We start from the raw sequence: 26,877 nt of genomic DNA, 5'->3' as shown, positions 1-26,877 counted from the left end.
CCACATCCCCTGCGCAACATTCATGTCACCATCCTGCTGTCTACAAGAGGCTGAATGACAATTGTGCTTCATATGTCGGAGTAAGATGTTGGACAACTTCCAGTTTAATAACAGACAGCAGCTCATATCTGATGGAGAACCCCCCAGAAGTGTATAATCCAGTATTGTGGGGGATTTATCCCCTCCCCCGCACACGTACATTAGGGGTCACTACATCCTGGAAATAATCAGATTGTTACTTGTGGATTCAGGAAGGATTTTCTCTGCATCTATTCTATAGATTTCTCTTTCTCTGGACAACACATTACAGAGAAGACAGCCATGTAGTATCTGCAGTGTTTTAACCCTTTGTGTTATGTATCTGTGTATAACGCACCTTATGTCTCATCTTTTTTTGGTTCTAGAAATACCAGAGTCTAAAACATGACAGAAGAAGATTGGCGCAGACTTTACTACAGGATATATATCTCAGAGGAAGAGAAGCTGTGATAGGACTGTGGGTCAGTCTGTATGTATTACGGAAGGATCCTAGTTCCCCCGACCTGCACGCTGTACTGGAGGAACTCCGTCATAGAGGTAACATTGTGTATGAGACGTATCACCCATGAAATAGAGGTCTTCATGACTTACATTGTCCACAGTAATAATGATCTCCCTCTGACTTTATTAGGGATCTGAACCGATTTTGGAGTCTAGTCTGAGGTTTGAAGTAGGGATCGACCGATAGTGATTTTTTAGAGCTGATACCGATAACCTGTGAACTTTCAGGCCGATAGCCGATAATTTATACCGATATTCTGTGCATTTTCATTTTTGAAAAAAAATTAAATTCCTACATAAATCTGCTGTTAAATGAACAAGTTTATTGTTAACGTTTAACTTTTTTTTTTAATCTTTCTTTTTCATTTATACTTAATATTTGGTGTTTATGTTTTTTTAAACATTTTTTAATAACTATTAGCGCTCTTAGGGGCTAGAACCCTTGTCCTATTCACCCTAATAGAGCTCTATTAGGGTGAATAGGACTTCATACTCCCCTTGCTGCCATGTGCTCTGTGCACACAGCAGCAGGGAGATTACCAAGGCAGCCAGGGCTTCAGTAGCGTCCTGGCTGCCATGGTAACAGATCGGAGCCCCAGGATTCCACAGCTGGGGCTCCGATCAGAAGCTGCCACTGACACCAATGAGGAAGAGGGGGGGGGACCCTGTGGCCACTGCCACCAATGACTAATACTGGTGGGAGTTGGGGGCGCACTGAGCCACCAATGTTTTTAATACTGGGGTTTGGGGGGGGGCGCGCTGCGCCACCAATCTTTTTAATGCTGGGGTTTGGGGGGGCGCACTGCGCCACCAATGAAGATAACTCGCCCATTAATTCAAATACAGGAGGCGGGTGCTGGCTGCAGAATCATATAGCAGCACCCGACCTCTAAGAGAGATAGCTGCGATCCGCGGCAGTTAACCCCTTAAGTGCGGCTATATGATTCTGCAGCCATCTCCCGCCTCCTCTTCCCTTCTCTCCTCTCATTGGTGGCAGCAGCAGCACAGGGGGAGGGAGACACTGCTTCCTTCTCTCCTGTGCTGCTGAGGGAACACGCGCGCTGGTCGCATTATCGGCATATTGGCAACGTTAGATGGCGATACCGATAACTTTGAAAATCATGAATCTCGGCCGATAATATTGGTAAATCCTATAATCGGTTGATCCCTAGTTTGAAGTTTAGGTCTTGCCTGTGGCCTGAATTGATTTAGGTCTGGCTTAGGATTTGATGCCAAAACGAGCCACAGGTGATATTAAAAAATAGCCCAAAAGTTACCTAATGTGAACATGACAAACATATATAAATGATAGCCGCAATTGCTGATGAGGCTTCAGGGCCCCTCATGTAGTGACCACCACATACAGTGACCATCACAGTGTCCTCATAGTGACCACTATATACTTTATCACATACAAACAATCCCTTCTCAACTTCAAGTCCGCACTCATTGCTGCAAAACAGACCTACTTCACATCATATCTTCTCACAACCCTAAATAACGTTTTAACCCTTGTAACTCTCTTCTCCGTCCCTCAGTGCCTCCACCCTCACCCCTCATCTCAGGTGAGGACTATGCCACAGACTTCAGCCCACAGTCCCCACAGCCCCTCTACACAACTACTCATTCCTCTTCCCCCCAAACCTGCTTCTCCACCATTACAGAGGAAAGCCTTTCCACCCTACTGTCCAGATCACATCTCACAGCAGCATGCAGGCAGCATGCACAGGGTCACATCACTAGGGCCGGCGCGTTCCATGTCTGAATAGTTTAGCCGACATTGCGCACGCCAGCCAGCCCCATAATCTCATTTGTGTGGAACTTCACACTTGGAAGTGTCAAACTCACTCGGGCAGCCTAGGGGTGGAGCGGCAGCGAGGTGAGAGATCTCACACACCCGGGGGGTCGAGCCCCGTCCATAGTAAGTCCAGTCAGTGTAGCGCAGCAGGGCTGGCAGGCAGTGACTGAGTCACTCAGTAAATCCCTGACACTGCGCACACCACACGTCCTCAACCACCACCCACCTCCACACACACTTATAGCCCCAGAAGTGTCAGACAGTCGGGACTGAGCAGCAGCCGGGATCTTTGTCAGTCAGCGCAGTGGCCGGTATGTGTATTGGCGCTGGCTTCAAGCGTTTAAAAGAATAGCTGGGCTCCACCGGCCCACCGGGAAGTTTACCGGTACAATACATTGCCAAACCGCCCCTGCCCTCGATTACTTCCTTCTCTTACAAACTCTTTCATCTCTTGGCATCACGGACCTGTCCCTCTCCTGGATCACATCATACCTCACATACTGGACATTTAGTGTCTCCCACTCTCACACCACCTCCTCATCTCGTCCCCACTCGGTTAGTGTCCCTCAAGGCTCTGTCTTAGGAGCCCTGCTCTTCTCAATCTACACCTTCGGCCATGGAGTCCCATGGATTTCAGTATCACTTTTATGCTACACACATTTACCTCTCTTTTCCAGACATCACCACCTTACTATCAAAAATCGCACAATGCCTATCTTCTATATCTTCTTTCTGCTCTCTCTTTCTAAAATGAACATGGATAAAACAGAATTTATCATGTTTCCCCATCTTATTCAACCCCCCCAACAGATCTATCATGGTCAATGGCTACACACACTCCTCGGTCAAACAAGTCCTCACAAGTCCTACAAACTGCACATCCAAGCCCATCACCAACCAGCACATCACCTGCCACCTCCAACTCAAAAATAGCTCTTGAATTCACACATTCCTCAACCATGAGTCTGCAAACAAAATTTCTACATGCCCTCATCATCTCCCACCTAGAATACTGTAACACACACCTCTGTGGCCTTCTATCTAGCACCCTCGCACCCCTCCAATATATTCTCAACTTTGTTGGCCGGGTAATCCACCTCTCTCCCATTACTACTTTGCCATTCCCTTCTGACCCCCCATTGCCCAGCGAATACTTTAAAATACTAACAAGTAGACAATAGGCCGTCCACAACCTGTTACCCTCATACATCTCTGAGCTACTTTCCTGATACATCCCCACACGTAATATCCGATCCTCACAAGACCTCCTTCTCTCCTCTTATCACCTCTTCCCACAATCACCTCCAAGATTTCTCCCGTGCAGCCCCCATACTCTGGAACTCTATACTCCAACATATCAGACCTTCAAAAGAAACCTGAAAACCACCTCTTCAGACAAGCCTACAACCAGTGACCCTGCTGCCTCTATACCGCCATGACCAACTTCACTCTCTCCTACTGTGTCCTTCTCCCATACCTTGTAGATCAGGGGTGCACAACCTTTTTTGGTTGAGGGCCACATTGTCAGCCTAAACCAATTCGAAGGGCCGAAAATAAAACTTAAAGGGGTGTTATCAACTGAAATACTATATTTATGGCATATTGAACATGCAGTCCATATCATTAAAGAGAAGAGTGATTTGTGTCCGAAAACACACGATAGGGTACCTCTTTGGCGCACAGGAACGACCACAGTTTCAGGTTTTTGGGTAAAGATACTATTTATTGTTCAGTTGACAACGCGTTTCGGAGTTTATAACTCCTTTTTCAACTTGAAAAAGGAGTTATAAACTCCGAAACGCGTTGTCAACTGAACAATAAATAGTATCTTTACCCAAAAAACTGAAACTGTGGTCGTTCCTGTGCGCCAAAGAGGTACCCTATCGTGTGTTTTCGGACACAAATCACTCTTCTCAACCCTAACAATCCCTAGGAGTTTTTGGCAACTCCATCCAAAGGGACTTAACGGGTACCGGCAGCACGGACCTCCCTCACCCTCCCAACCTATTGTGTGTCTAAACCTGTTGTGCGCTTACATCTGCACAACACCCAAAGGTGAGCACATTTTATTCATCACGTCATCTGCGTATCATCGCTTACCACCCTATGAGCGCCTCTCCCTTTTCTCTTTTGCCATAATTGCTATATCATTAAAGAGGACCTTTCACCGATTATTACACTATGAACTAACTGTACAGACATGTAGAGCGGCGCCCGGGGATCTCACTGCACTTACTATTATCCCTGGGCGCCGCTCCGTTCTCCTGATATGTCCTCCGGTATCTCCGTTCACTAAGTTATGGTAGGCGGAGTCTGCCCTTGTTCTGCTCTAGCGCTGGCCAATCGCATTGCAGAGCTCACAGCCTGGGAGAAAATAACCTCCCAGGCTGTGAGCTCTGCGCTGCGATTGGCCAGCGCTAGAGCAGAACAAGGGCAGACTCCGCCTACCATAACTTAGTGACTGGAATCTCCGCCTACTATAACTTAGTGAGCGGAGATACCGGAGGGCATAGCAGGAGAACGGAGCGGCGCCCGGGGATAATAGTAAGTGCAGGGAGAACCCCGGGCGCCGCTCTACATATCTGTATACTTAGTTCACAGTGTAATAATCGATGAAAGGTCCTCTTTAATGTCTAGTTACACTTCTAGTACTCCCATCCAATGGGAGAATACATGAAAGATACATGTGAGCAGCCCACAAAACATGGGCATACATGTCTGTTACCACATGGTTGGGGGCCGCACAGAATGGTATCAAGGGCTGCATGTGGCCCCCGGGCCCTAGGTTCTGCACCCCTGTAGTACATGGTAGGCACTCACGAGCAGGGTGCTCTCTCCTTCTGTACTAGTCTGTAACTTGTCTTGTTCATGGTTATTGAAATCTTTTTCTATTATGTGTGTATACCCCTCATCATATCTGCAGCGCCATGGAATGAATGGCGCTATAATAATAATACTACAGCACCCTCATAGTAACGACCATACAGTATCTATCACAATGCCAGGACACACAATGACCACCACAATGTGACCATGCACAGTATGGGGGACGTGGACACTATTTCACAGCTGTACATTTAGGACCATTAGACCTCGTCCGGTCCCTGTATAATGTACATCCAGCACTGATGACGTCTGTATCATTTCTTATTAGGTGACACTCTGGTGGAGCAAATCCTGCTGGATGAACATGGACACCAACTGTCCCCTCAACTCAAAGGTAAGTGAGATTTATATAGACCTATAATAATAAAACTGCTCATAGTTTACATTACATTACACCTGTCACATAGAACATGGTGTTTGGACTGCAGCGGGTTGTTATAGAGCAGGAGGAGCTGAGCAGATTCATATATAGTTTTCTGTGACGGTTCAGTATAACTTGTATGACCTCCTCCTTATAGAGGGAAGGCTGTCAGTCCCTGATAGGACCTCCTCCTCATAGAGGGAAGGCTGTCAGTCCCTGATAGGACCTCCTCCTCATAGAAGGAAGGCTGTCAGTCCCTGATAGGACCTCCTCCTCATAGAGGGAAGGCTGTCAGTCCCTGATAGGACCTCCTCCTCATAGAGGGTAGGCTGTCAGTCCCTGATAGGACCTCCTCCTCATAGAGGGTAGGCTGTCAGTCCCTGATAGGACCTCCTCCTCATAGAGGGAAGGCTGTCAGTCACTGATAGGACCTCCTCCTCATAGAGGGAAGGCTGTCAGTCACTAATAGGACCTCCTCCTCATAGAGGGAAGGCTGTCAGTCACTGATAGGACCTCCTCCTCATAGAGGGAAGGCTGTCAGTCACTGATAGTGTAGTGTACGGGAACTGTAATACCCGTCACTACCAAAGGTCACTTGGTGTGCTGTCGTCCCTCCTTAATTATGGGGAAGTTGGTATATGTCAGTTTTATAAAATGTCATGTAATGTATGTATTTCCCTGTTACTGAAACTTGCATGTACAGGCCTGCTAGGGGTGTCATTCCTACTTCTAGTCCATAGAGGGAGCTAGGGAGCCCTAGTTTATATAAGGCCCAGACAGGGAAGTGCAAGGCAGACGGAGTCTAGTGTCTGTAATCTACAGTTGGAGATTAGACAATGTCTGAGACAAGTCCAGGCCTGAAGCCTGCTGTTCAGGAGAAGATTCCCTCCTGAATTCCCATATGCAGAAGCAGGAATATCTTAGACTAAGAGCCTGAGGAACCATTCAGAAGCTGAGAGAGACAGAGGCAAAGATCAGGAAAGCCAGAGGTACTGAGAGAAACAGAGGAGGTACTTATAAGAGCCATAATCAAGGATCTAAAGCCAGAAATAGGTTAATGGGCCTTGGTGAAGAATTGCTACATTCCAGGATCAGACAGAATTAGAGTGCAAGCTCCTGTGCTGCAAGTCCTGTGTTTAACACTCTGTAATTACCCTGCTGTACTGAATTGCCTGCATCGACCGAATTGCAAAATCGACTGTATGCTGAGGAACTGCATTTCCTTTATTGTCTCTGCTTGGAAAACCTACTAAAGTTGAAGTTCTGTTTCAATCCTACGTTTCCTCAATTTATTCCTGCATCCGCAAACGGCGTGCCACCGTTTACTTGGCACTGGCGTCACGAACTATTTCTACATATACCTGCCCTTGCAGAGAGTCAGCTGTACCAGGTTAGTGTATATTGCACTACTACACCCAGAAACACCTACTACACACAACTTGAGTACACTGCACCTCTCTTTTGGCGTCACGAACAGGATACGCACGCTTTATAGTGCAAGAAGCGTGAACTTTGTGCCTTATACAGTTGCCCTGTGACCAAAGTGACAAATTTTCCTGTTTATTTCAAGTGGACTTTGTGGACTGAAAATTATACCCAAAGTGTACCAAAAACTTCCAAAAAGCGCTGTGCAGTGTTGCGCTACCCAGAGGAAGAAAATCGCCACATTGAAGTGTGGATTTATGGACTTTTTACAATCCTGCTTGCTGTCAGTGAACGGACAGCGTTTCTTGCTAAAAATGGCCGCTGAGCTGGCTGAATTTACTGCTGCGTCACCTTCATCCCGAAAAGGCGGGAAAAATTGGCGCCTTTCTAAAGAAAAAGCGGGAAGAAGGTCAAGGGCAGGCGCCACGGCTTATCTGGACATTTGCATGTCTGCCAGAATGGACACCGCCTTCCCTATACTGGAGTGCCTGGGGGGCGGCCTCCCAGAGCAATGGGAGGAGCTAGCTGCTGTAATTGACGCGACCCTATCGCTCTCCTCAGAAGGATCGAGCATGTTGGACAGTGAGCAGAGTGTTGCTGCAGCGTCCGCACCTGAAATTGCAAAGATGTCTGATGTTGGTGTAGAGCCAGAGGAGGCTCCACCGGCCTACGCTCCGGGACCGGAGCAACCCGCCTGCCGCCCAAGGGAGAAAGAACCCGAGCCCTACTATGGCTCGTGGAGGGACTTTTTCCAGCCATCTTTCAAATGGTCTTCCCTGATGGCGGAGATCCGAGAGGCCGCTATCAAGCGGAATACAAAGACCAAAATTATCTATGAGGAACTAACCAAGTCCATACATGAGAAGCATACGCACACCCAACCCCGCCTGGAAAGGAGAAAGGGAGTGGTGCTGTCGTTTGACAAATCCCGTGGCTACGGGTTTATCCAGGACTATCTAACTGGCAGAGACCTCTATGTTAATCGAAGGTCTGTCAAAAGAGACTACCTCCCTTCGTACCAGCACAGCCTCCGCGAGGGAGAGGAAGTGGAGTACACCCCTGCCGAGAGCCTGCGAGGCCCTTATGCGACTGCTGTGACCCGTCCCAAGCGTGGACCTGAGGATTGGGAGGCAGAAGAAGGAGAAGACTACTCTGGCTGCGAGCGGGAACCGGAACGCTCTCCAGAGCCGGCCCATCACGCCTTTCAGGAGCGGAGCTCCTTCATTGGGCCTAATGTCTTCTGGCAGCCAACCGTGTTGGAGAAATGGGTGAGCCCCTATCCTTCCCCCGAGCTGCCTCGTCGGGAGAAGACAATATCTGAGCTGGAACAGTTAAAAGGACTTAGTGCTACCTTTCAGAACATCCGGATGGGTCGGAGACCAGACGCATCGCCAGAACCTGCAGAGGCCGAGTCCGCGCCATCGGTGACTGTACCTGCGCCGGCGGCGCCAGCAGAGGACAGCGACTCCGACACGGAAAGCATCGGTGAGCAGATCGCCCGGCTGGAGGAGAAGTTGCGGGAGTTGCGCAAGACATACACCGCCAGGATCCAGACGCCGCCGAGGAAGGATGAGGTAAGGGTGCCTGTCACCACCCGCCGACCGCCTTCTGTTGCCACCGCTCCGTCAGTGCCCCAGACCGGACCCGCGATTGCCGTAAACTGCTGCACCCAGAGCACCGGACCGCTTGCAGCGGCGGTGCCAAGCACGTCACACCCTGCAGTGATCATGCCAGGGCCGGCACGGTCCACCAGAGGGTTCACCCCTAGGCCTATGGGGCCAATACCTATTAGGGGCCCCTTTACCCTACAGCTGCCCCCTGATACAGTTAAGTGGGCACATCCTCCTGTAGAGGAATACTACAGACGATACTTGCCAGCAGAGCCAAGTGGTTATGATGTGCCACTGTGAATCAGCCTGCTAGGCCTTTGATTTATTTCATAAGAAGTTGATGTTAACCCTTCCAGGACAGGAGTCCTACGTTTCCTGGTCCTTTGTTGCGGCTGCCAGTTTGTCCACGGCTCAGTGGTAGGTGTTGACCACTGAAATCACAAAGTCAGCAAGGCCAGGTTTGTTTCCAGGACCTCCTGCCTGCTTTTGCTACCCCACGCCAAGTTGTGCCTGTTCCTTTGTTGCACCCTTTACCCTTCACCCCCTTTTCAGGTTGATCAGGGGTTTTACAGCACTTTTCTTGCTGTCATTTTATTGTGCAACCTGATACTAAGGAACCGTGCCCGGAGACAGACTCAAAAGGTACCTGAGCCTCCGAGATTCTTACTCTTTTAAAAGTATTGTGCCCAGGGATGGACTCCACCGCATGAGAGCCTCTGTGATTTAATATGGAAATAACCTGGGTACGGACTCATGTTTGTTATTTGAGCCTCCAAGAACTTTTATACCGTTTTCTACTGTTCTATCATGGACTTATTCATTGTCATGGACTATCCTGGTTATATTGTTACGCTGTGCCAGGTCAGCGCCCCCGTTCCATTCACTATCCTGAGAGAAGAGAACGACGCCCCTTGTCACTGCCCTGCACCTTTGCCAATTGGACCTGATGTAAATGTAATGCAGATGAATTACATGAGTGTATGCCTGCATGTCTCTTTTTCTATTTCAGGTAGAGATTCCAGTTGGGCGACCCATGATGGAGTACGAGGTCGTACTCAGCTTAAAGCAGTGGGGTATGTAGTGTACGGGGACTGTAATACCCGTCACTACCAAAGGTCACTTGGTGTGCTGTCGTCCCTCCTTAATTATGGGGAAGTTGGTATATGTCAGTTTTATAAAATGTCATGTAATGTATGTATTTCCCTGTTACTGAAACTTGCATGTACAGGCCTGCTAGGGGTGTCATTCCTACTTCTAGTCCATAGAGGGAGCTAGGGAGCCCTAGTTTATATAAGGCCCAGACAGGGAAGTGCAAGGCAGACGGAGTCTAGTGTCTGTAATCTACAGTTGGAGATTAGACAATGTCTGAGACAAGTCCAGGCCTGAAGCCTGCTGTTCAGGAGAAGATTCCCTCCTGAATTCCCATATGCAGAAGCAGGAATATCTTAGCCTAAGAGCCTGAGGAACCATTCAGAAGCTGGGAGAGACAGAGGCAAAGATCAGAGGAGCCAGAGGTACTGAGAGAAACAGAGGAGGTACTTATAAGAGCCATAATCAAGGATATAAAGCCAGAAATAGGTTAATGGGCCTTGGTGAAGAATTGCTACATTCCAGGATCAGACAGAATTAGAGTGCAAGCTCCTGTGCTGCAAGTCCTGTGTTTAACACTCTGTAATTACCCTGCTGTACTGAATTGCCTGCATCGACCGAATTGCAAAATCGACTGTATGCTGAGGAACTGCATTTCCTTTATTGTCTCTGCTTGGAAAACCTACTAAAGTTGAAGTTCTGTTTCAATCCTACGTTTCCTCAATTTATTCCTGCATCCGCAAACGGCGTGCCACCGTTTACTTGGCACTGGCGTCACGAACTATTTCTACCTATACCTGCCCTTGCAGAGAGTCAGCTGTACCAGGTTAGTGTATATTGCACTACTACACCCAGAAACACCTACTACACACAACTTGAGTACACTGCAACAGGACCTCCTCCTCATAGAGGGAAGGCTGTCAGTCACTGATAGGACCTCCTCCTCATAGAGGGAAGGCTGTCAGTCACTAATAGGACCTCCTCCTCATAGAGGGAAGGCTGTCAGTCCCTGATAGGACCTCCTCCTCATAGAGGGAAGGCTGTCAGTCACTGATAGGACCTCCTTCTCATAGAGGGAAGGCTGTCAGTCACTGATAGGACCTCCTCCTCATAGAGGGAAGGCTGTCAGTCCTTAATAGGACCTCCTCCTCATAGAGGAAAGGCTGTCAGTCACTGATAGGACCTCCTCCTCATAGAGGGAAGGCTGTCAGTCACTGATAGGACCTCCTCCTCATAGAGGGAAGACTGTCAGTCACTGATAGGACCTCCTCCTCATAGAGGGAAGGCTGTCAGTCACTGATAGGACCTCCTCCCCATAGAGGGAAGGCTGTCAGTCCCTGATAGGACCTCCTCCTCATAGAAGGAAGGCTGTCAGTCACTGATAGGACCTCCTCCTCATAGAGGAAAGGCTGTCAGTCCCTGATAGGACCTCCTCCTCATAGAGGGAAGGCTTTCAGTCACTGATAGGACCTCCTCCTCATAGAGGGAAGGCTGTCAGTCACTGATAGGACCTCCTCCTCATAGATGGAAGGCTGTCAGTCACTGATAGGACCTCCTCCTCATAGAGGGAAGGCTGTCAGTCACTGATAGGACCTCCTCCTCATAGATGGAAGGCTGTCAGTCACTGATAGAACCTCTTTCACCATCAGTGTGGGGGAAAACTCCACACTGAACACAGCAGGGAAGGGGGAACAGTAACTGGGCCTGGAAACTAGGGAAGAAACAGGTCACCTAAACAAGGTAGGAATATTCATATGCAGGATACCTAGGCCCTAATTCCTGTTCGTCCATCTATACAGAAGTTAATTGTTGCATTTGTTTGTGTTTTGTATTATTCCCTGTTGTTGTATCTGGGACTGAGACAAAGACTTTCATTCGTCCATCTGGGGAGGAATGGGTTGTCTCTGGTCCTAACCTTATTCCAGGGCCTTATAGGGAAATTAGTGTGACAGGCGCAGCACTATGAAGTGCCTTTTGCGCTGTGGCATTAGAAGAATTTTGATATCTCTAACCTTTTAGTCCAACCAGACTGTCTGTTACTCTGTAATTTTTCTAGCGCTGTTCTATGGAAACAGTAGGCTTAAAGAGCACACCAAATGCTTGAAATAACTTCTTTATTAACTTCAACTTTTCTTCATATATAACACTGCCGCCTCCACAGCAGATAGTCCATGTACATAACACGTGTTGCATAAAGATTCATAAAATGGCGGTATGCATAAGATGGTGGTTCAACTGTTCAATCTTGTCATTCAACATAAAATGGTGGATATATTTCTCTCTTGAGTATCTGTACTCTCACTTTAAGTTATTTAAGCACTTTATGATCTCTCTGAGAGGTATATCTGAGGTTTAACCAATAGTTCTACTTGCTCTACTTGGTTTGCAGTTTGCTCTGTACCAGGGATGGCCAACCTGAGGCTCTCCAGATGTTGCAAAACTACAACTCCCAGCATGCCCAGACTGCCAACAGCTATCAGCCTACAGCAGGGCATGGTGGGAATTGTAGTTTTACAACAGCTGGAGAGTCTCAGGTTGGCCATGCCTGCTCTGTACAATTGCTTTGAGCAGTTTGAATGCTTTTATGCAATTTGATCGCAATTTGGTGGAACTATTTTGGCCTCTTTGCTTCCATAAAACTGAACTCTGACTGGAACTGTGTGTCTGTTCAGCTCTCTGGTGAATAATAATTCCAGCTAGGGGATTTCCCACACAGGCTCAGTGTGAGGCTGGCTGTGATTGGTTAAACCTCAGGTATAACTCTCAGAGGGATCATAACGTGCTTAAAATTACTTAAAGTGAGAGTACAGATACTCGAGAGAGAAATACAGTATATCCACCATTTTATGTTGAATGACAAGATTGAACAGTTGAACCATCATCTTATGCATACCGCCATTTTGTGATACTTTATTGAACACGTGTTTGTATATGGATTATCTGCTGTGGAGGCGGCGTGTTATGAAGAAAAGTTAAAGTTAATAATGAAGTTATTTCAAGCATTTGGTGTGCTCTTGAAACCTACTGTTTTTATAGAACAGCGCTAGAAAAATTACAGAGTAACAGACAGTCTGGTTGGACTAAAAAGTTAGAGATATCAAAATTTTTCTAATGCCACAGCGCAAAAGGCACTTCATAGTGCTGCGCCTGTCACACTAATTTCCCTATAAGGCCCTGGAATAAGGTTAGGACCAGAGACAACCCATTCCTCCCCAGATGGACGAATGAAAGTCTTTGTCTCAGTCCCAGATACAACAACAGGGAATAATACAAAACACAAACAAACGCAACACTTAACTTCTGTATAGATGGACAAACAGGAACACCAGAGACGACCTCACACCAGCTCAGCCAAACCCAAATGAAGCTATCTACCGCATAGTCAGAAGGGTGGGGTCAGACTATAAATGGTAGAAATGATGACCACTGAGCAACAGCTGAGAAAAGGGAAGTGGTCATTAACCCTATCAACACTGAATCAAAAGAAATCAAGGAGGCTGTTAGATTCCTCCACGCTCAGCCAGTCTCCCTGATCTCCTGACACCAGTCACCTGAGGGTCCGTGACAACCTCCTCCTTATGGACAGAAAACTGTTAATCACTGATAGAACCAACTCCTTGACTTCACAGCCCAGAATGAGCATGATTTTAAAGCAACCCTGTCAGCATGATTAACCCTCCAAAGGTCTGCACTTATGCTATATCTCTGCTGCTGCTTGCTGACCAGTGCAGGTGCTGATGACATAATTGAACGCGGAAGTAGAGGCGTCCCTGGCTACAGAGACAGAGGAGGATCGCTTCTGGGTTAAATGAGGTCATCGGCTCCTGTGCGGTATGGATATGAAATGCTCAGTAAGCAGCAGCAAGGCTGTAGTACAGGCGCAGACATTAGGAGGAAGTACTCAGGGGCAGAAGACAGGGAAATATAAGGTGTCTTGCTCTATCAATGAAATATCAGGGTGCAGTGTTCAGCGCACCAGGGGTGCTTATAACTCTACAGCACACCCCCCCGGTGTTCCAACTAAGTAATTTGCATATTTATAAAAGTAATTATTTCTATGAATTAATAATAGTTTAGTAGGGTTGCTCATGCTGACAGTGCTGCTTTTAATAAATAAATACAACCTACTTAATCATCCAAAGGATGAGCTAGATGTGTGCCAAAATGTTATAACTAAACCAATTAAACCAAAGGACACACATATAAAGTAATGACAAATTTTATTAAGTAATAAATATTACAACAAAACATAAAACATTATAATGTAAGCAGCAGCAGTGCAGGCTAGCGCTGCGACAAGCAGCTCGTCCCCCGGACACAGGATGTACTTGATCCAAATAAGAGGGGAAAATTCAAAAGATGACACCTGCCGCAAATGCAGGCAATATTGAAAACCACCCCCAATGAATGTAAAAAATCCCCCCCCCCCACTAAACATATGATAACTGCACAATAATAAGCCTACGTGAGGGCCAAATATAAGGCACCTCAAAAGAAGCCCATAGACAGTATGGAGGGACAACAATAGTAGCAATACGCACAGGCTATGAGCTGAGCGCTGTGATTGGTCAGCGCTACAGCATAGGAGAAAGAGACGCTGTCAGGTTCCCCTGGGTGGAGCCTAACTGTGAACATACCGGAGGCTATAACCGGAGAACGGAGCGGCGCCCGGGGATAACAGTAAGTGCAGGGAGATCCCTGGGCACCGCTCTACATGTCTGTATAGTCAGTTTAGAAGTTTTATTCTGGTGAAAGGTCCTCTTTAAGTAATTCATATAATAATTGTATTGTCACTTGCACATCATTGCACTACTTTTGTTTTTTTGTCACCTTGCACTTTTTAGTACAAGTTGGTAAGGCTGATTAGTCAGCCTGCATTTGTGGGAGGGGCGGAGGCTCTTCATATAGGAGCCACACCCTCACTCACAGGCGTGGGTTCTCAGGTGCACTAACCTCAGACTCCCTACAACCACGTTGAATCGGATTTTGGACAAGGTCCAGCATTTCCTCACGGTAGAAGATTCAGATAGTAGGTCGGTCTTCTCGTCTCAAGCGTTAAAACAATTCTCAGGGGCGCACAGTAGAACAACGCGCGGACCACGGCTAGCAGATAGCTGTTGTCTGGGGAACTATTCAAGGATTCTCTTCCTATCTACATAGTTCTTTTTGGCCCTCATTCTTGCATAGTCTAGGCAGTTAGGTTGCGGTCCCACGATCTAGGGCACTGCCAGTACTCCGTAGAACCAAAACTTTACAAGTTTCAGTTGGTTTTATGATCCATTTCACAATGTATTCCCGGTCCCTATTCCGCTTTGGGGCAGTATCCGCAATATTGAGCATCATGTCTCTGGCCTTGTCATCCAAAAGATGGGTTGTAGGTCTTCTTCTGGCCTTGCTTCATACACCCCGAATTTTTCGCTCTAGATCCCTGACGCCTTGCAGTTGGCTTGGGGATTAGTTTGCGCATGCCATTCGAGTTCCTTTTCTACCCTACTTGGCTTGGTTTTTGCCCACTTATAGGCCTACCCACGATCATGGCTTAGGGCACACAACAAGCCATTTAGTCAGGTCAGCTAAGACACACCTAGCTGGGTTAGGTTGTTCCCGTTGTTTCTCTCCCTAGGGTTCTTCGGATATCTCTTGGCCGTAGCCATGACCACAATTATTATATGAATTACTTAAAGGGAACCTGTCATGTGGATATTTGATTATAATCTAACTAATTATATACAATCATTAACTACTAAAAAGTACCTTAGATGTATTCACTTACTGGAGTGACAGATGGTTACCTCATAATATACACACAAAGATGCCGCATGCTAATGAGCTGATTTGAGTCGTGATGTCATTGAGTCCAGCGTATATTTAATTCAGCGCTATAGCCACTCCCCTGCCCACCTGCTGCTGATTCCTATGGAAACAAACTGTCATTCAGCAGCAGGTGGGCGGGGAGAGTCAGGAGCTCATGAATATTCATGACTCATCATTATCAGCTGGAGCTTTTCAATACAAGATGTTGGCAGATTGACCGGGTCAATTAAAGAAAGTGAGCCAGCATTGTGCTAAGAGAATCAGTCACTTATTTATGTTGATAAGTATAAGAGAAAGATAAAGGACGGCTCACCTCTGGCTCAAGATGGCAAGGTGCACCAAACGGATGTCGTACCCTCGTCACCAAAAAACAATTGTAAGGATGGGCACTCTTATAACTGGTTCACAAAGTTAGCAAAGCGACACTAATTTATTAATAACAGTTCATACAAATGGTCACCATACACAAATAATATTGTATATCCTAAACAGGGCTTTACCCTAAAAAGATGCTGCAATATAAAATATCAGATAAAATATCAAATATATCAGTCCACTGATATAACTAATAGATGAGAAGTAAAAGGGATGAGGGCCTGATGATCCGGCAAAAATTATCCAGACTGCATAGGAATTAGCGGACTGTATGTCCTCTGTTAGTTATAGCAGTGACTAATACCGAGTGATTCTCCAAAAAAGTACATAATTTGTAAATAATTATAAACCAGCGTGTATAAGTGTAAAAAATCAAGTGTTAGCAAGACAATAAGTCGATAATAATTGTGATAAAAAACAATTACATATAGTGAAAATACCTGTAAAATAAATAAATGGCTAAATATATAGCAGTGCTCAAATCATTACAGTGTTAGATATCTGTGTAAAAGCATAAAGTGTCTCTGGAGACTCGGCAATAGTAATAGACAGTCTCACTGGTTTTCTATAATATCACAGAACTCCTAGGAATCGGCTTTGTGTTACAATGTTCAATCGACACAATTCCTAGGGGTGCACTATGTTTCACGAAGTTGCAATCCAGCAAAGTAGCTAGTTGAGTGAACTTTGAATTCCAAAGCGGCAGTGCAATATAGATAAGTTGTTTGTGCAACGGTACATATAAATACAGCAGTATTTGGTTCGTTACTCACGTACAGTCCTGCAAATCCCACCGTGGCGTCCCACGTGGTGTAGATTCAGGGTAAGCTTTACCTCTGGTCAGCAAGTTGAAAAGCTGCCTTACTGCTGGATAGAAGTGCTGTACAAATAGGTCTTGCAATTTAGCAAATCCGGCTGTGAATGAGAGCGCTTGCTCTATCACGCTGCAAGTTCACATTAGGTTTCCCTAATTGGAATAGGTGTTCCACCTGTCTTGATCAGCACAGGTGGTTCAGTCTCACCCTTCGCTTGCTGCACTGTGTTCAAAAAGGCCGCGGTTTAATTCTCCTTGGGAAGCGCTTTCTTAGTCCAACAGATATATCAAACTATTATAGTTGAAAAAGCCAGTTTTTTGTCAAGTCCAATTCCTCCACGCCAGACGCGTTTCGAAGGTTATCCTCCTTCTTCCTCAGTGGCTCTGTTGGAACTGACTAACTTGCCGGCTATTTATTCATTTTCACATCCAAAGGGACTCTATAGTAAACCCGAGATGTTTCTAAAAGATCTGGATTTCACAGATACCATTTTCCATGTATTGCGGTATTCATGCGATTCATCTGCAGTTTTCTATGCATACATGCGTTTTTTGTATTATGTAATCGTGAGTCCATCAGGAACATTAGTCATGTCTAATTTTTGTTGTAACTGGCTGCATTTTACTCTTATACAGATAATTAGATCAAATATCATAATGTCTCGCTTTAATGTTAGCCTTTCTCCAGAGCATATGTCTGCATATAGAATAGAATATATAAAATCTACTATTGTCTATGGATTGGAGTCCCTTGACATTTAATTCTAAATGTTTAACATTCCTCATCTGATTTATCTATCAGCAGATATATATATATATATATTTATATATAATTCAGTTAGGTAGTAATATTGAGTTCATTTATGTGTTAAAATTTATTATTAAAATGTATTTATTTATTAATACATTAAAAATCTATATTAAGAATAGATTAAATGTTGGGGGATATCTGTAATAGGTATAAAAATATCTAAACATAAAAATATAAAAATGTAAAAAAAATATATTTTTTTTTTTTATAAAATATTCCAGGGTATTATAATAGCCATATATAAATAGATATACGTAATATAATTCGAGAGTGACTTATTTATGTTGCCCTTAGTTAGGAAACCATAAAACTGGTGACAGGTTCCCTTTAAGTACCCTAGTAAGGCTATTATTGTCGTATGTATTTCATTATATCTATACAGTTATTGCGTCTCATTAGACGTATGATGGAGGGACCTGGTCTTGTATCCATGATGCACATAGGATTTGTATAGCGCTCTCTCTTGTGCCTTAGGGCTGGTTATATCTATATCACTATAATTGGATGTCCATGTGGTTTTGTTATACATTGTGTGTGCTCATATAGGAGGACTCTAATGAGGATTTATTACACATTTTAGCACTTTTTAATGTGCCTATCCAGCGCTCTTATATTCTTTGTATAGTTATAACCCCCTCTGGTGGTCTTTCTATATATGTCTTTTATCCTATATTATATCGTCTTGCGGAGTTGTCATTGACTACAGATTGGGTATTATGTCGCTCAAGCGGTATTATGTTTTAACCTGCCGCATTTTCGACTGACTAATGGTGTAGCATAATAATCGATATGGAGGGCAGGACCGCTCTTGGCCAATATTGTGGGGTGACGAGCGAGTTGTTACCGGTTACCATGGTGAGACAGAAGCCCTCATACAGGGAAGTGATGTGCGATCATGTGATCGCGATCCGATTTGTGTTCCCGTTGTCCTTGTCTCGCGTGATGTTTCTTGCATCTGACTTGAAACGGTCACATGATAGCTGACGTCAGTTGCTGCTTTCTCGCGTGATGACGCGACCGGTGAGGACTCGCGATATCTACTTCTCGTCCCCTAACCTGGCTTTGGCAGGTCATGTGATCACTGACGCCATCATCGCGCTGTCTCGCGAGACGACGCGGTCACCACTGACCTGCTTAGGTCCTGCCTAGTTCCGCCTGCTGCATAGCCATTGGCCTGGGGTCAGGAGAATTGCATTTGATTTGTAATCACCCAGGGTATATGTAGGGAGTCAGTGGGTACAGCTACATACGCCCCTTGAGAAAGCAGAGCGAAACGTGTGTCGGGGTGCGCTCTCCACCGGTCCTGGGTTTGATCCACATTGTGCTTCCACTCAACTCTAGGTAATATGCTTCAATTTGTTTGCTGTTTTTGTGCGTATTGCTACTATTGTTGTCCCTCCATACTGTCTATGGGCTTCTATTGAGGTGCCTTATATTTGGCCCTCACGTAGGCTTATTATTGTGCAGTTATCATATGTTTAGTGGGGGGGGGGGATTTTTTACATTCATTGGGGGTGGTTTTCAATATTGCCTGCATTTGCGGCAGGTGTCATCTTTTGAATTTTCCCCTCTTATTTGGATCAAGTACATCCTGTGTCCGGGGGACGAGCTGCTTGTCGCAGCGCTAGCCTGCACTGCTGCTGCTTACATTATAATGTTTTATGTTTTGTTGTAATATTTATTACTTAATAAAAAAATTTATAAATAAAGTACAAGTTTTACTGGATCTTTTCCCATAAACTATATGCCAATCTGCTCAGCTCCTCCTGCTCTATGACATGCTGCCTGCATTTCATGCAAATTACACCATACAGCACCACCACACCTAGTATTCAAATTAGTAACATGCAGCGGTGGCCTGAGCGGAAGGTGATAATATGTGTGTGATGGTGGTACTAGTACTCACGGTGGCTATGGCCTCCCTGGTACTCATTGGTCCGTGCACAGTGAATAGAGCACCCTTTGTCCCCCTCGTAGCAAACCCTGGTTTGGGGTCCCCCTGGTTTGTGGTGCCCTTGGTGTTGTGTAAAGTCATTATCCAGATTTATCATCCAGTGTCAGTCTGTGTGATAAATCTGGAGCAGTGTCAGACTAGGAAAGTCATGTGGCCAAGAGGAGCTGGAAAATTCAGCAATGTACAGATATCTGCCATTTATTCACCAAGATATTTAGTTCTGTTTCAGCTTCTTATCTTCACCTTTTATTTTCCTATTTTCTATAGATTTCCAGATCCGTCACAAGAAACATTTACATGAAAGAACTGAGAAACTTCTAGAGAACAAACCTCCAAGATGTGACCAGCGAGAGGAGAGTTTTCCATTCTGTAGACGTTATGTCAACCTCATCATTGTCTCCACTGATCACTTCAGAGAACGCTCTGAGAATGAGCTCATAGAGACCGGGGTAAAACATGAGGAATACTTAAAGAGAAAACAATATGAACTACAACACATTTCCCCCAACAAACTGTTCCGCTGGTGCCACCAATCCAAACAAGTGCCACGTATGGTAATGGTGAGCGGAGTGCCTGGTGTAGGGAAGACCACACTGATGCAGAAGGTTGTCTATGACTGGGTGAAGGGGGATCTCTATCAAAGATTCTCCTTTGTCTTTTTCTTCAAATTCCGAGAACTCAACAGACTGGATAAAGTTAGTCTGGACACTCTAATCCTTCATCAGTACCCATATCTGGAGGAGCAGCTTAGTAACATGTTACAGGAACCAGAAAAACTTCTCTTTATATTTGATGGTTTAGATGAAAGTCTTCATAACATGGATTTCTCATCACGTCACTTGTGCTCTAATCCTAATCAGCCTGAACCTCGTGGTCAGATTGTGGTTAGTTTGGTGAGAAAGTCTCTTCTTGATGGTTGTTCTGTCCTAATGACCAGTCGGCCAACCAGACTGGCATCAATTGATTGTAGTGTTTTCAAGAGAATAGTAGAAATCACTGGGTTTTTACCGGAAGAACGACAGATGTACTTTCAAAACTTCTTCCCCGACCCTGAGCTGGCGGAAAAGGCTTTTAATTATGTGAAGCAGAATGACACCCTGTACACCTTCTGTTACCTCCCGTCCTACTGCTGGATCATCTGTACTGTATTATCCAAGAGCTTTCAGCCAACAAGTAGTGATCAGTCGGTGTCATTATTACCCAAAACCGTCACCCAGCTGTTCGCGATATTTGTCGCCAACATCCTGTTCAATCACAGCCTGGACAAAAGTGGCGCTCAGAAGATCCTGCAGTCCATCGGATGGATGGCAGAACATGGGGTCATGAATCATAGGCTTATCTTCGATGAACGAGATCTGGACTGTTTCCATGTGGACAATACGTCAAAGCTATTATCAAGTTTTCTGATGGAATCGGAGGAACCTGTGTCCTATTCCTTCTTACATCTCACTGTTCAGGAATTCTTCTCTGCCTTGGTGCATTATGTGGATTATTCTCCTGAGAAGTTACAGAAATCACTAAAAGATGCCAAATCCTATCCTGATGGACGAGGTGAGATGTTCCTCCGTTTCCTGTGTGGTCTATCAGACGGCTCCACCAGGTCAATGCTAACTGGATACCTGGACAGACAAGCAACTCAGACATCTATAGATGTCATCACTTGGCTAAAGAACTTCATTCTAGAAGAAAAGAGGGTGCGGGAAAATGAAACCAGCAAGCGTCGTCTTCTAAGTACATTTTTCTATCTGTATGAATCCCGGAATAAGGCTCTGGTGCTGGAATCACTACAATCACACAGAAGTCTTGACTTTTCTGGTGTTCGTATGTCGGCTCTAGACTGCACAGTGTTAGCGTTTATTCTGGACATCTGCACAAATATAAAAGAACTCAATCTATTTGGATGTTCCTTAGACATTGAAGGATTAGAAAGACTTGCTCCAGGATTACAGAACCTGCAGAATCTGAGGTAAAATACTAATTATATTTCATCTTTCTGTAGTAGTCACGATCTGACAGATTTATTGTATGTATTAGAGATGAGTAAACCGGTTCGTTACGAACTTTGCAAAATTTTGGCTGATGGACCAACCTGAACTTTTTCAGATGCGTTTCGGACAAATCCAGTAAAACAGCACATAGCGCCATTCTACTGCACATGTCAGCGGGAAAAATCACTAGGGAGGAAGAAGGGTTCTCACATGACCCTGATAGGAAGGGGGGGGGAGGTTTGCCCTGATTGGCTCCCAGGCCAACAGACAGTCTTGATGAGCCAATCAGTGGTGCAGCAGGCAGGGAGGTGCCCGAGCAGAAGGAGCAGAAAGTCATTGTGTGCGGGGCTGTGAATGAGGGTGGTTGGGTGTCAGTGTCTGCCAGGAAAATGATCTTAGGGAGTCGGGGAAACGTCACTATTAAGCTTGTGTTCTACTGCCAGGAACAGAGAAGTGAAGGGATAGAATTACAAAGAAGAAGAATTGTGTGTGTAGAAATGGAACAGGCAGAGGAAGCTGTCAGCCAGGGAGTGAGCAGTGAGGAGCTGAGGCTTGCTGTGCCTCCAGCAGAACTGCAGCTGCTGCAAACCTCAAAGCAGCTACCGGCAAGGACATCCTTTCATTTTTTTCCCATTTTAACAGAAATACATTTGGGGGAGGGGGGGTGGAATAAGCACAAAACCGTACAACACGTGTTTTACCATCAATGTAGCATTTTAAATTAGAGTGAAAACACCTGAAATACTAGTCCAAACTCAGTGTCAGGGCATCTCCATATAGTTAATTTATTTTTAAAGTTTTTTAAGTTTTAAAAGGTTGTAGGGTAGCACCAAAAATTATCTATGAGTGATAAGGTGATATTTGGCCTAAATCCATGTATTTCCATCTCCACACATTTACAGTTCATATTTTTGGGGTTGTTGAATTTATTAAAACCAGCATTTACATGTCTTATAATACGCAGGGTATACTAGGACATACTAAGCCAAAATTCGTGCTGTTAAAGGGGTTATCCAATATCATAAACTGCCCCCCCCCCCCATGTGCTGGGCCCCTCACAGGGAATATACTTACCCCGCTCCTGGCCCCCGCACCGCCGCCGCTGCTGTTTCTCCTCTTGCGTCGATGAAAACATCCTGTGTCGGGGGCGAGCCTCCCTAGCATCCCGCCTGCCATTGGCTGCTCCCCCCCGACACCAAATGTTTTCATCGGCGCACGGGGAGAAGCAGCAGCGGCGGTGCGGGGAGCAGGGACCCAGGTACTGTAAGTATATTCCCTGTGAGGGGCCCGGCACATGGGGAGGCAGTTTATGATATTGGATAACCCCTTTAATCTTCAGACACTCCACGGCGTGGTGGAGAGGGCTAAATAATCGCTTAGTAGTTTGCCAACTTACGTTTTAGGCTACTTTCACATCTGCGTTTTTAATTCAGGTTTTGAGATCCGGCAGAAGCTGAATTAGGCTACTTTCACACCTGCGTTTACATTTTCCGGTATTGAGATCCGGCAAAGGATCTCAGTACCGGATAAAAACACTTCTGTTTTGTCCTCATTCATTGTCAATGGAGACAAAATGTAACTGAACAGAACGGAGCGCTCCAAAATGCATCCTGTTCCGTTTGGGTGCATTTCCATACCGGAGAGCAAACTGCAGCATGCGGTGGTTTTCTGTCCGGCATGGGATGCGGAGCAAAATGGATCCGGCTTGACCCACAATGCAAGTCAGTGGGGACGGCTATGTTGAAGATAATACAACCGGATCCGTTCATAGTGGATGCAGATGGTCGTCTTAGTGGCTCAATACCGGAAAAAAAAACGCTTCCGTTTTATCCCCATTTATTGTCAATGGGGACAAAACTGAACTGAACAGAACGGAGCGCTCCAAAATGCATTCCGTTCCATTCTCAGACCGGAGAGATAACCTCAGCATGCTGCAGTTCTCTTTCTGTCCTGGGATGCAAAGCGGATCCGTCATGACCCACAATGCAAGTCAATGGGGACGGATCCGTTTTCTCTGCTATAATCTGACACAATAGAAAACGGATCCATCCCCCATTGACTTTCAATGGAGTTCAAAACGGATCAGTTTTGGCAATGTTAAAAATATGTTAAAGATAATACAACCGGATCTGTTCAAACGGATGCAGACGGTTGTATTATCTGTAACGGAAGCGTTTTTGCTGGACCCCGCCGGATCCAGCAAAAACTCTAGTGTGAAAGTACCCTAAGTCATTGGAGCCTGATCAGTTGTTTTTTCTTACAGAAAAAAAATGGATTCGCCACCCATTGACTTACATTGATTTTCATGTCTGATCAGGTTTCTTCAGTTTTTATTTAATACAACTGGATCCGGCCGACACGGAGCCATCAGGCTGTATTAGGCTTCTTTCACACTAGCGCTAGCAGGGTCCGGCAGACTGTTGGATCTGTGCTAATGACAACCCACGAGTGCTCCGGCCACTTCACTTTAATGGGGACGGGTCGGACATGCGGCCGGAGTGAATGGGGCCGGAGCGGACTTCTGCCAGCACTCGTGGGTTTGTGTCTTCAGTGCTTTTGTGGAAAGGGAAGGACATCGTATTGCACTTCTCTGTCTTTAATTTCCAGAAAGCAGATTTGCAAACTGTTCCATGCTTTGTGTGACTGTGTACATGTAGGGGTAGTAGTAGTAGTAGTAGGGGTAGGGGTAGTAGTAGTAGTCGGGGTAGTAGTAGTAGTAGTAGGGGTAGTAGTAGTAGTAGGGGTAGTAGTAGTAGTAGTGGTAGTAGTAGTAGTAGTAGGGGTAGTAGTAGTAGTAGTAGGGGTAGTAGTAGTAGTAGGGGTAGTAGTAGTAGTAGTAGGGGTAGTAGTAGTAGTAGGGGTAGTAGTAGTAGTAGGGGTAGGGGTAGTAGTAGTAGTGGTAGTAGTAGTAGTAGTAGGGGTAGTAGTAGTAGTAGGGGTAGTAGTAGTAGTAGTAGTAGGGGTAGTAGTAGTAGTAGGGGTAGGGGTAGTAGTAGTAGTGGTAGTAGTAGTAGTAGTAGGGGTAGTAGTAGTAGTAGGGGTAGTAGTAGTAGTAGTAGGGGTAGTAGTAGTAGTAGGGGTAGGGGTAGTAGTAGTAGTGGTAGTAGTAGTAGTAGTAGAAGTAGCAGGCCGCAGTTGTCTTTGGAAAGGCACCTCATTATCGTTGAGGAAAAAGAGGATGAGACTGTGGATTGGATGGCTCTGTCCTCCTCTGTCACAGTAAGATGACGTGGAGGTGACTTCAGAGTCTGACACCATGCCGTGAAGCCAGTGTCCCTCCTTCTCCTGCAGAGTACCAGAACCGCAGGGGCATGTTTGAGCGAGTGTCACAACTAGTGTGAATGTGAACCGAGGAATGCGACAGTCTGTACTCTGTTTCTGCAGCTCCCTGGGTTGGCGTGCAGTGAGGAGAAGGAAGGCACCGGATTCCTTCGGGCACTCTCTGGGTAAAAGGGGTTGGATTGACGGATGGTAGTCGAGGTGCCCTTGGTGGTATGGGTTTAGGTGCAGGAAAGGCAGGGTCCCTGATGTCTTTGTAACGCCAGCACCCTTGGGTGTAAGTAGATGATGAGTTTGCACAATTATAAGACCGGTTCTCTTGACAAATCCAAGTGTTTTACTGAAACTGATCCAAAGGTCATCAATGTCCACAAGTCATTTACAGCAAGGCAGCTTCTACAGCGGTTCAGAGTAGTTTCCAAAAGTTGTATAAGGGGTAGGTTTCCTCTATAGCAGGGGTGCACAACCCGCGGCCCGCACAGCCAGTTTTTGCGGCCCCCGTACTCCTGCACAGAGACACAGCTGATCGTCTGCCTCTGCGATCAGCGCGTCTCTGATAAATAAAGCCGGCTCTGAAGGCCCCGCCCCCTGCAGCTGCCCTCACTTGATTCGGCTCCAGCCCGGAGCGCTCGGAATGCCCCGCCCCCTGCAGCTGCGCTCACTACTCACCGCCTCCCAGAGCCAGCACACAGGCCCCCCGCCTCCCCCCGATGTCTCACTGATGGGCGCTCCCTCGTGTGCCTGCACCGCATCACATACTGGGCCAATCAGCATTAGCAGTGTGCAAATATCCTGCTGCTGATTGGCCCAGTGTATTGCTGGCAGGCAGCAGGCGCGCATCCTCCAGGCTGGAAGAAGTTATTAATTTGTGCTGCCCTCACGCCTCACCAGTGCCACCCAAAACATTAATACCACAGCCATTCTGGACCTGTGCCACTGCCAGCCCGTCCACACAGTAAGACACCGCCCCAGCCACAATCTTTACATACCACCAGGGATTCTATAAAAAAAAACTTAAAGGGGTATTCCCATCATGGACAATGGGGGCATATCGCTAGGATATGCCCCCATTGTCTGATAGGTGCGGGTCCCACCACTGGGACCAGCACCTATATCGAGAATGGAGCGGGGAGCGCTGTGTCTGGAGGACCCCAGATTTCCCGGGGTCCATCCACCACCAAGCGCTTCTCCCCGCCTCTGCCATAGAAGTGAATGGGAGCGTACCGCGCATGCGCGGTCCATGCTCCTATTCATTTCTATGAGGCCGACGGAAATAGCTGAGCCAGCACTCGGTTATTTTCGGCGGCCCCATAGAAATGAATGGAGGGAGGCTGTGCATGCGCAGTGCACACTCCTTCACTTTTGGGGCTCCATTCTCTATATAGGTGCGGGTTCCAGTGGTGGGACCAGCACCTATAAGACAATGGGGGCATATGCTGCTAGCGATATGCCCCCATTGTCCATGATGGGAATACCCCAAGTCATTAAAAAACCTTACCCCACGTGACTTCCAGGGGTGTGCGCCTCCGCGCAAGTGCAGTACCAGGGCATGGGTAAGCTAAAATTACAGTGAGCATTGACTCATGGATGCGCCCACGGACACCGCGCATGCGCCCTCAGGGGTAAGGAAATCTGACGGTATTTTTTCTTGTTAAATCTCCTTACCCTCACACTGCGCACACGCGGATTGTAAAATCTCCTTACCCTCACTACACAGCACGCTTCAGATTCATTACTGGCTGGCTTCGATCAGGATCAGGTCAGTCTCTATGTGCAGTGAGGGTAAGGAGATTTTACAATCCGCGCGTGCGCAGTGTGAGGGTAAGGAGAATTAACAAGACAAAAGACCGCCAGATCACCTTACCCCTGAGAGCGCACGCGCAGTGTCCATGTGCGCGTCCATGAGTCAACGCTCACTGTAATTTTAGCTTATCCATGCCCTGGTACTGCGCTTGCGCAGAGGCGCACACCTGCGGAAGTCACGTGGGGTTGTGTTTTTTAACAACGTAAGGTTTTTTGATAGATCACTGGATCATTAATGAAAAAAAATTCTGTACTAATAACAGTCTCTCTTAGCACTTGCATAATAATTTTTTTTTTAATGGACCCCCCAGCTGTCTGGCACCTCTGACC

The 26,877-nt window shown here is 46.2% G+C and overlaps 1 protein-coding gene across 13 annotated transcripts in view; it reads left to right on the top strand.

The window, feature by feature from the left end:
- Positions 1–26,877, top strand: part of LOC120996579 (NACHT, LRR and PYD domains-containing protein 12-like) — a 335,847-nt gene that overhangs the window by 98,052 nt on the left and 210,918 nt on the right. For all 13 annotated transcript variants that reach the window (XM_040426591.1, XM_040426587.1, XM_040426592.1 and 10 more), the window contains 3 exons: positions 405–576; positions 5,493–5,558; positions 19,745–21,443. In XM_040426591.1, coding sequence (XP_040282525.1) covers positions 405–576; positions 5,493–5,558; positions 19,745–21,443 — 1,937 coding nt within the window. The remainder of the gene's footprint in view (positions 1–404; positions 577–5,492; positions 5,559–19,744; positions 21,444–26,877) is intronic.

This window comes from Bufo bufo, chromosome 3 (assembly GCF_905171765.1).
Source record: "Bufo bufo chromosome 3, aBufBuf1.1, whole genome shotgun sequence".
NCBI classification, from domain to species: domain Eukaryota; kingdom Metazoa; phylum Chordata; class Amphibia; order Anura; family Bufonidae; genus Bufo; species Bufo bufo.
Note: the sequence above shows the minus strand (reverse complement) of the source record. Positions and strands in the feature narration are given on the sequence as shown.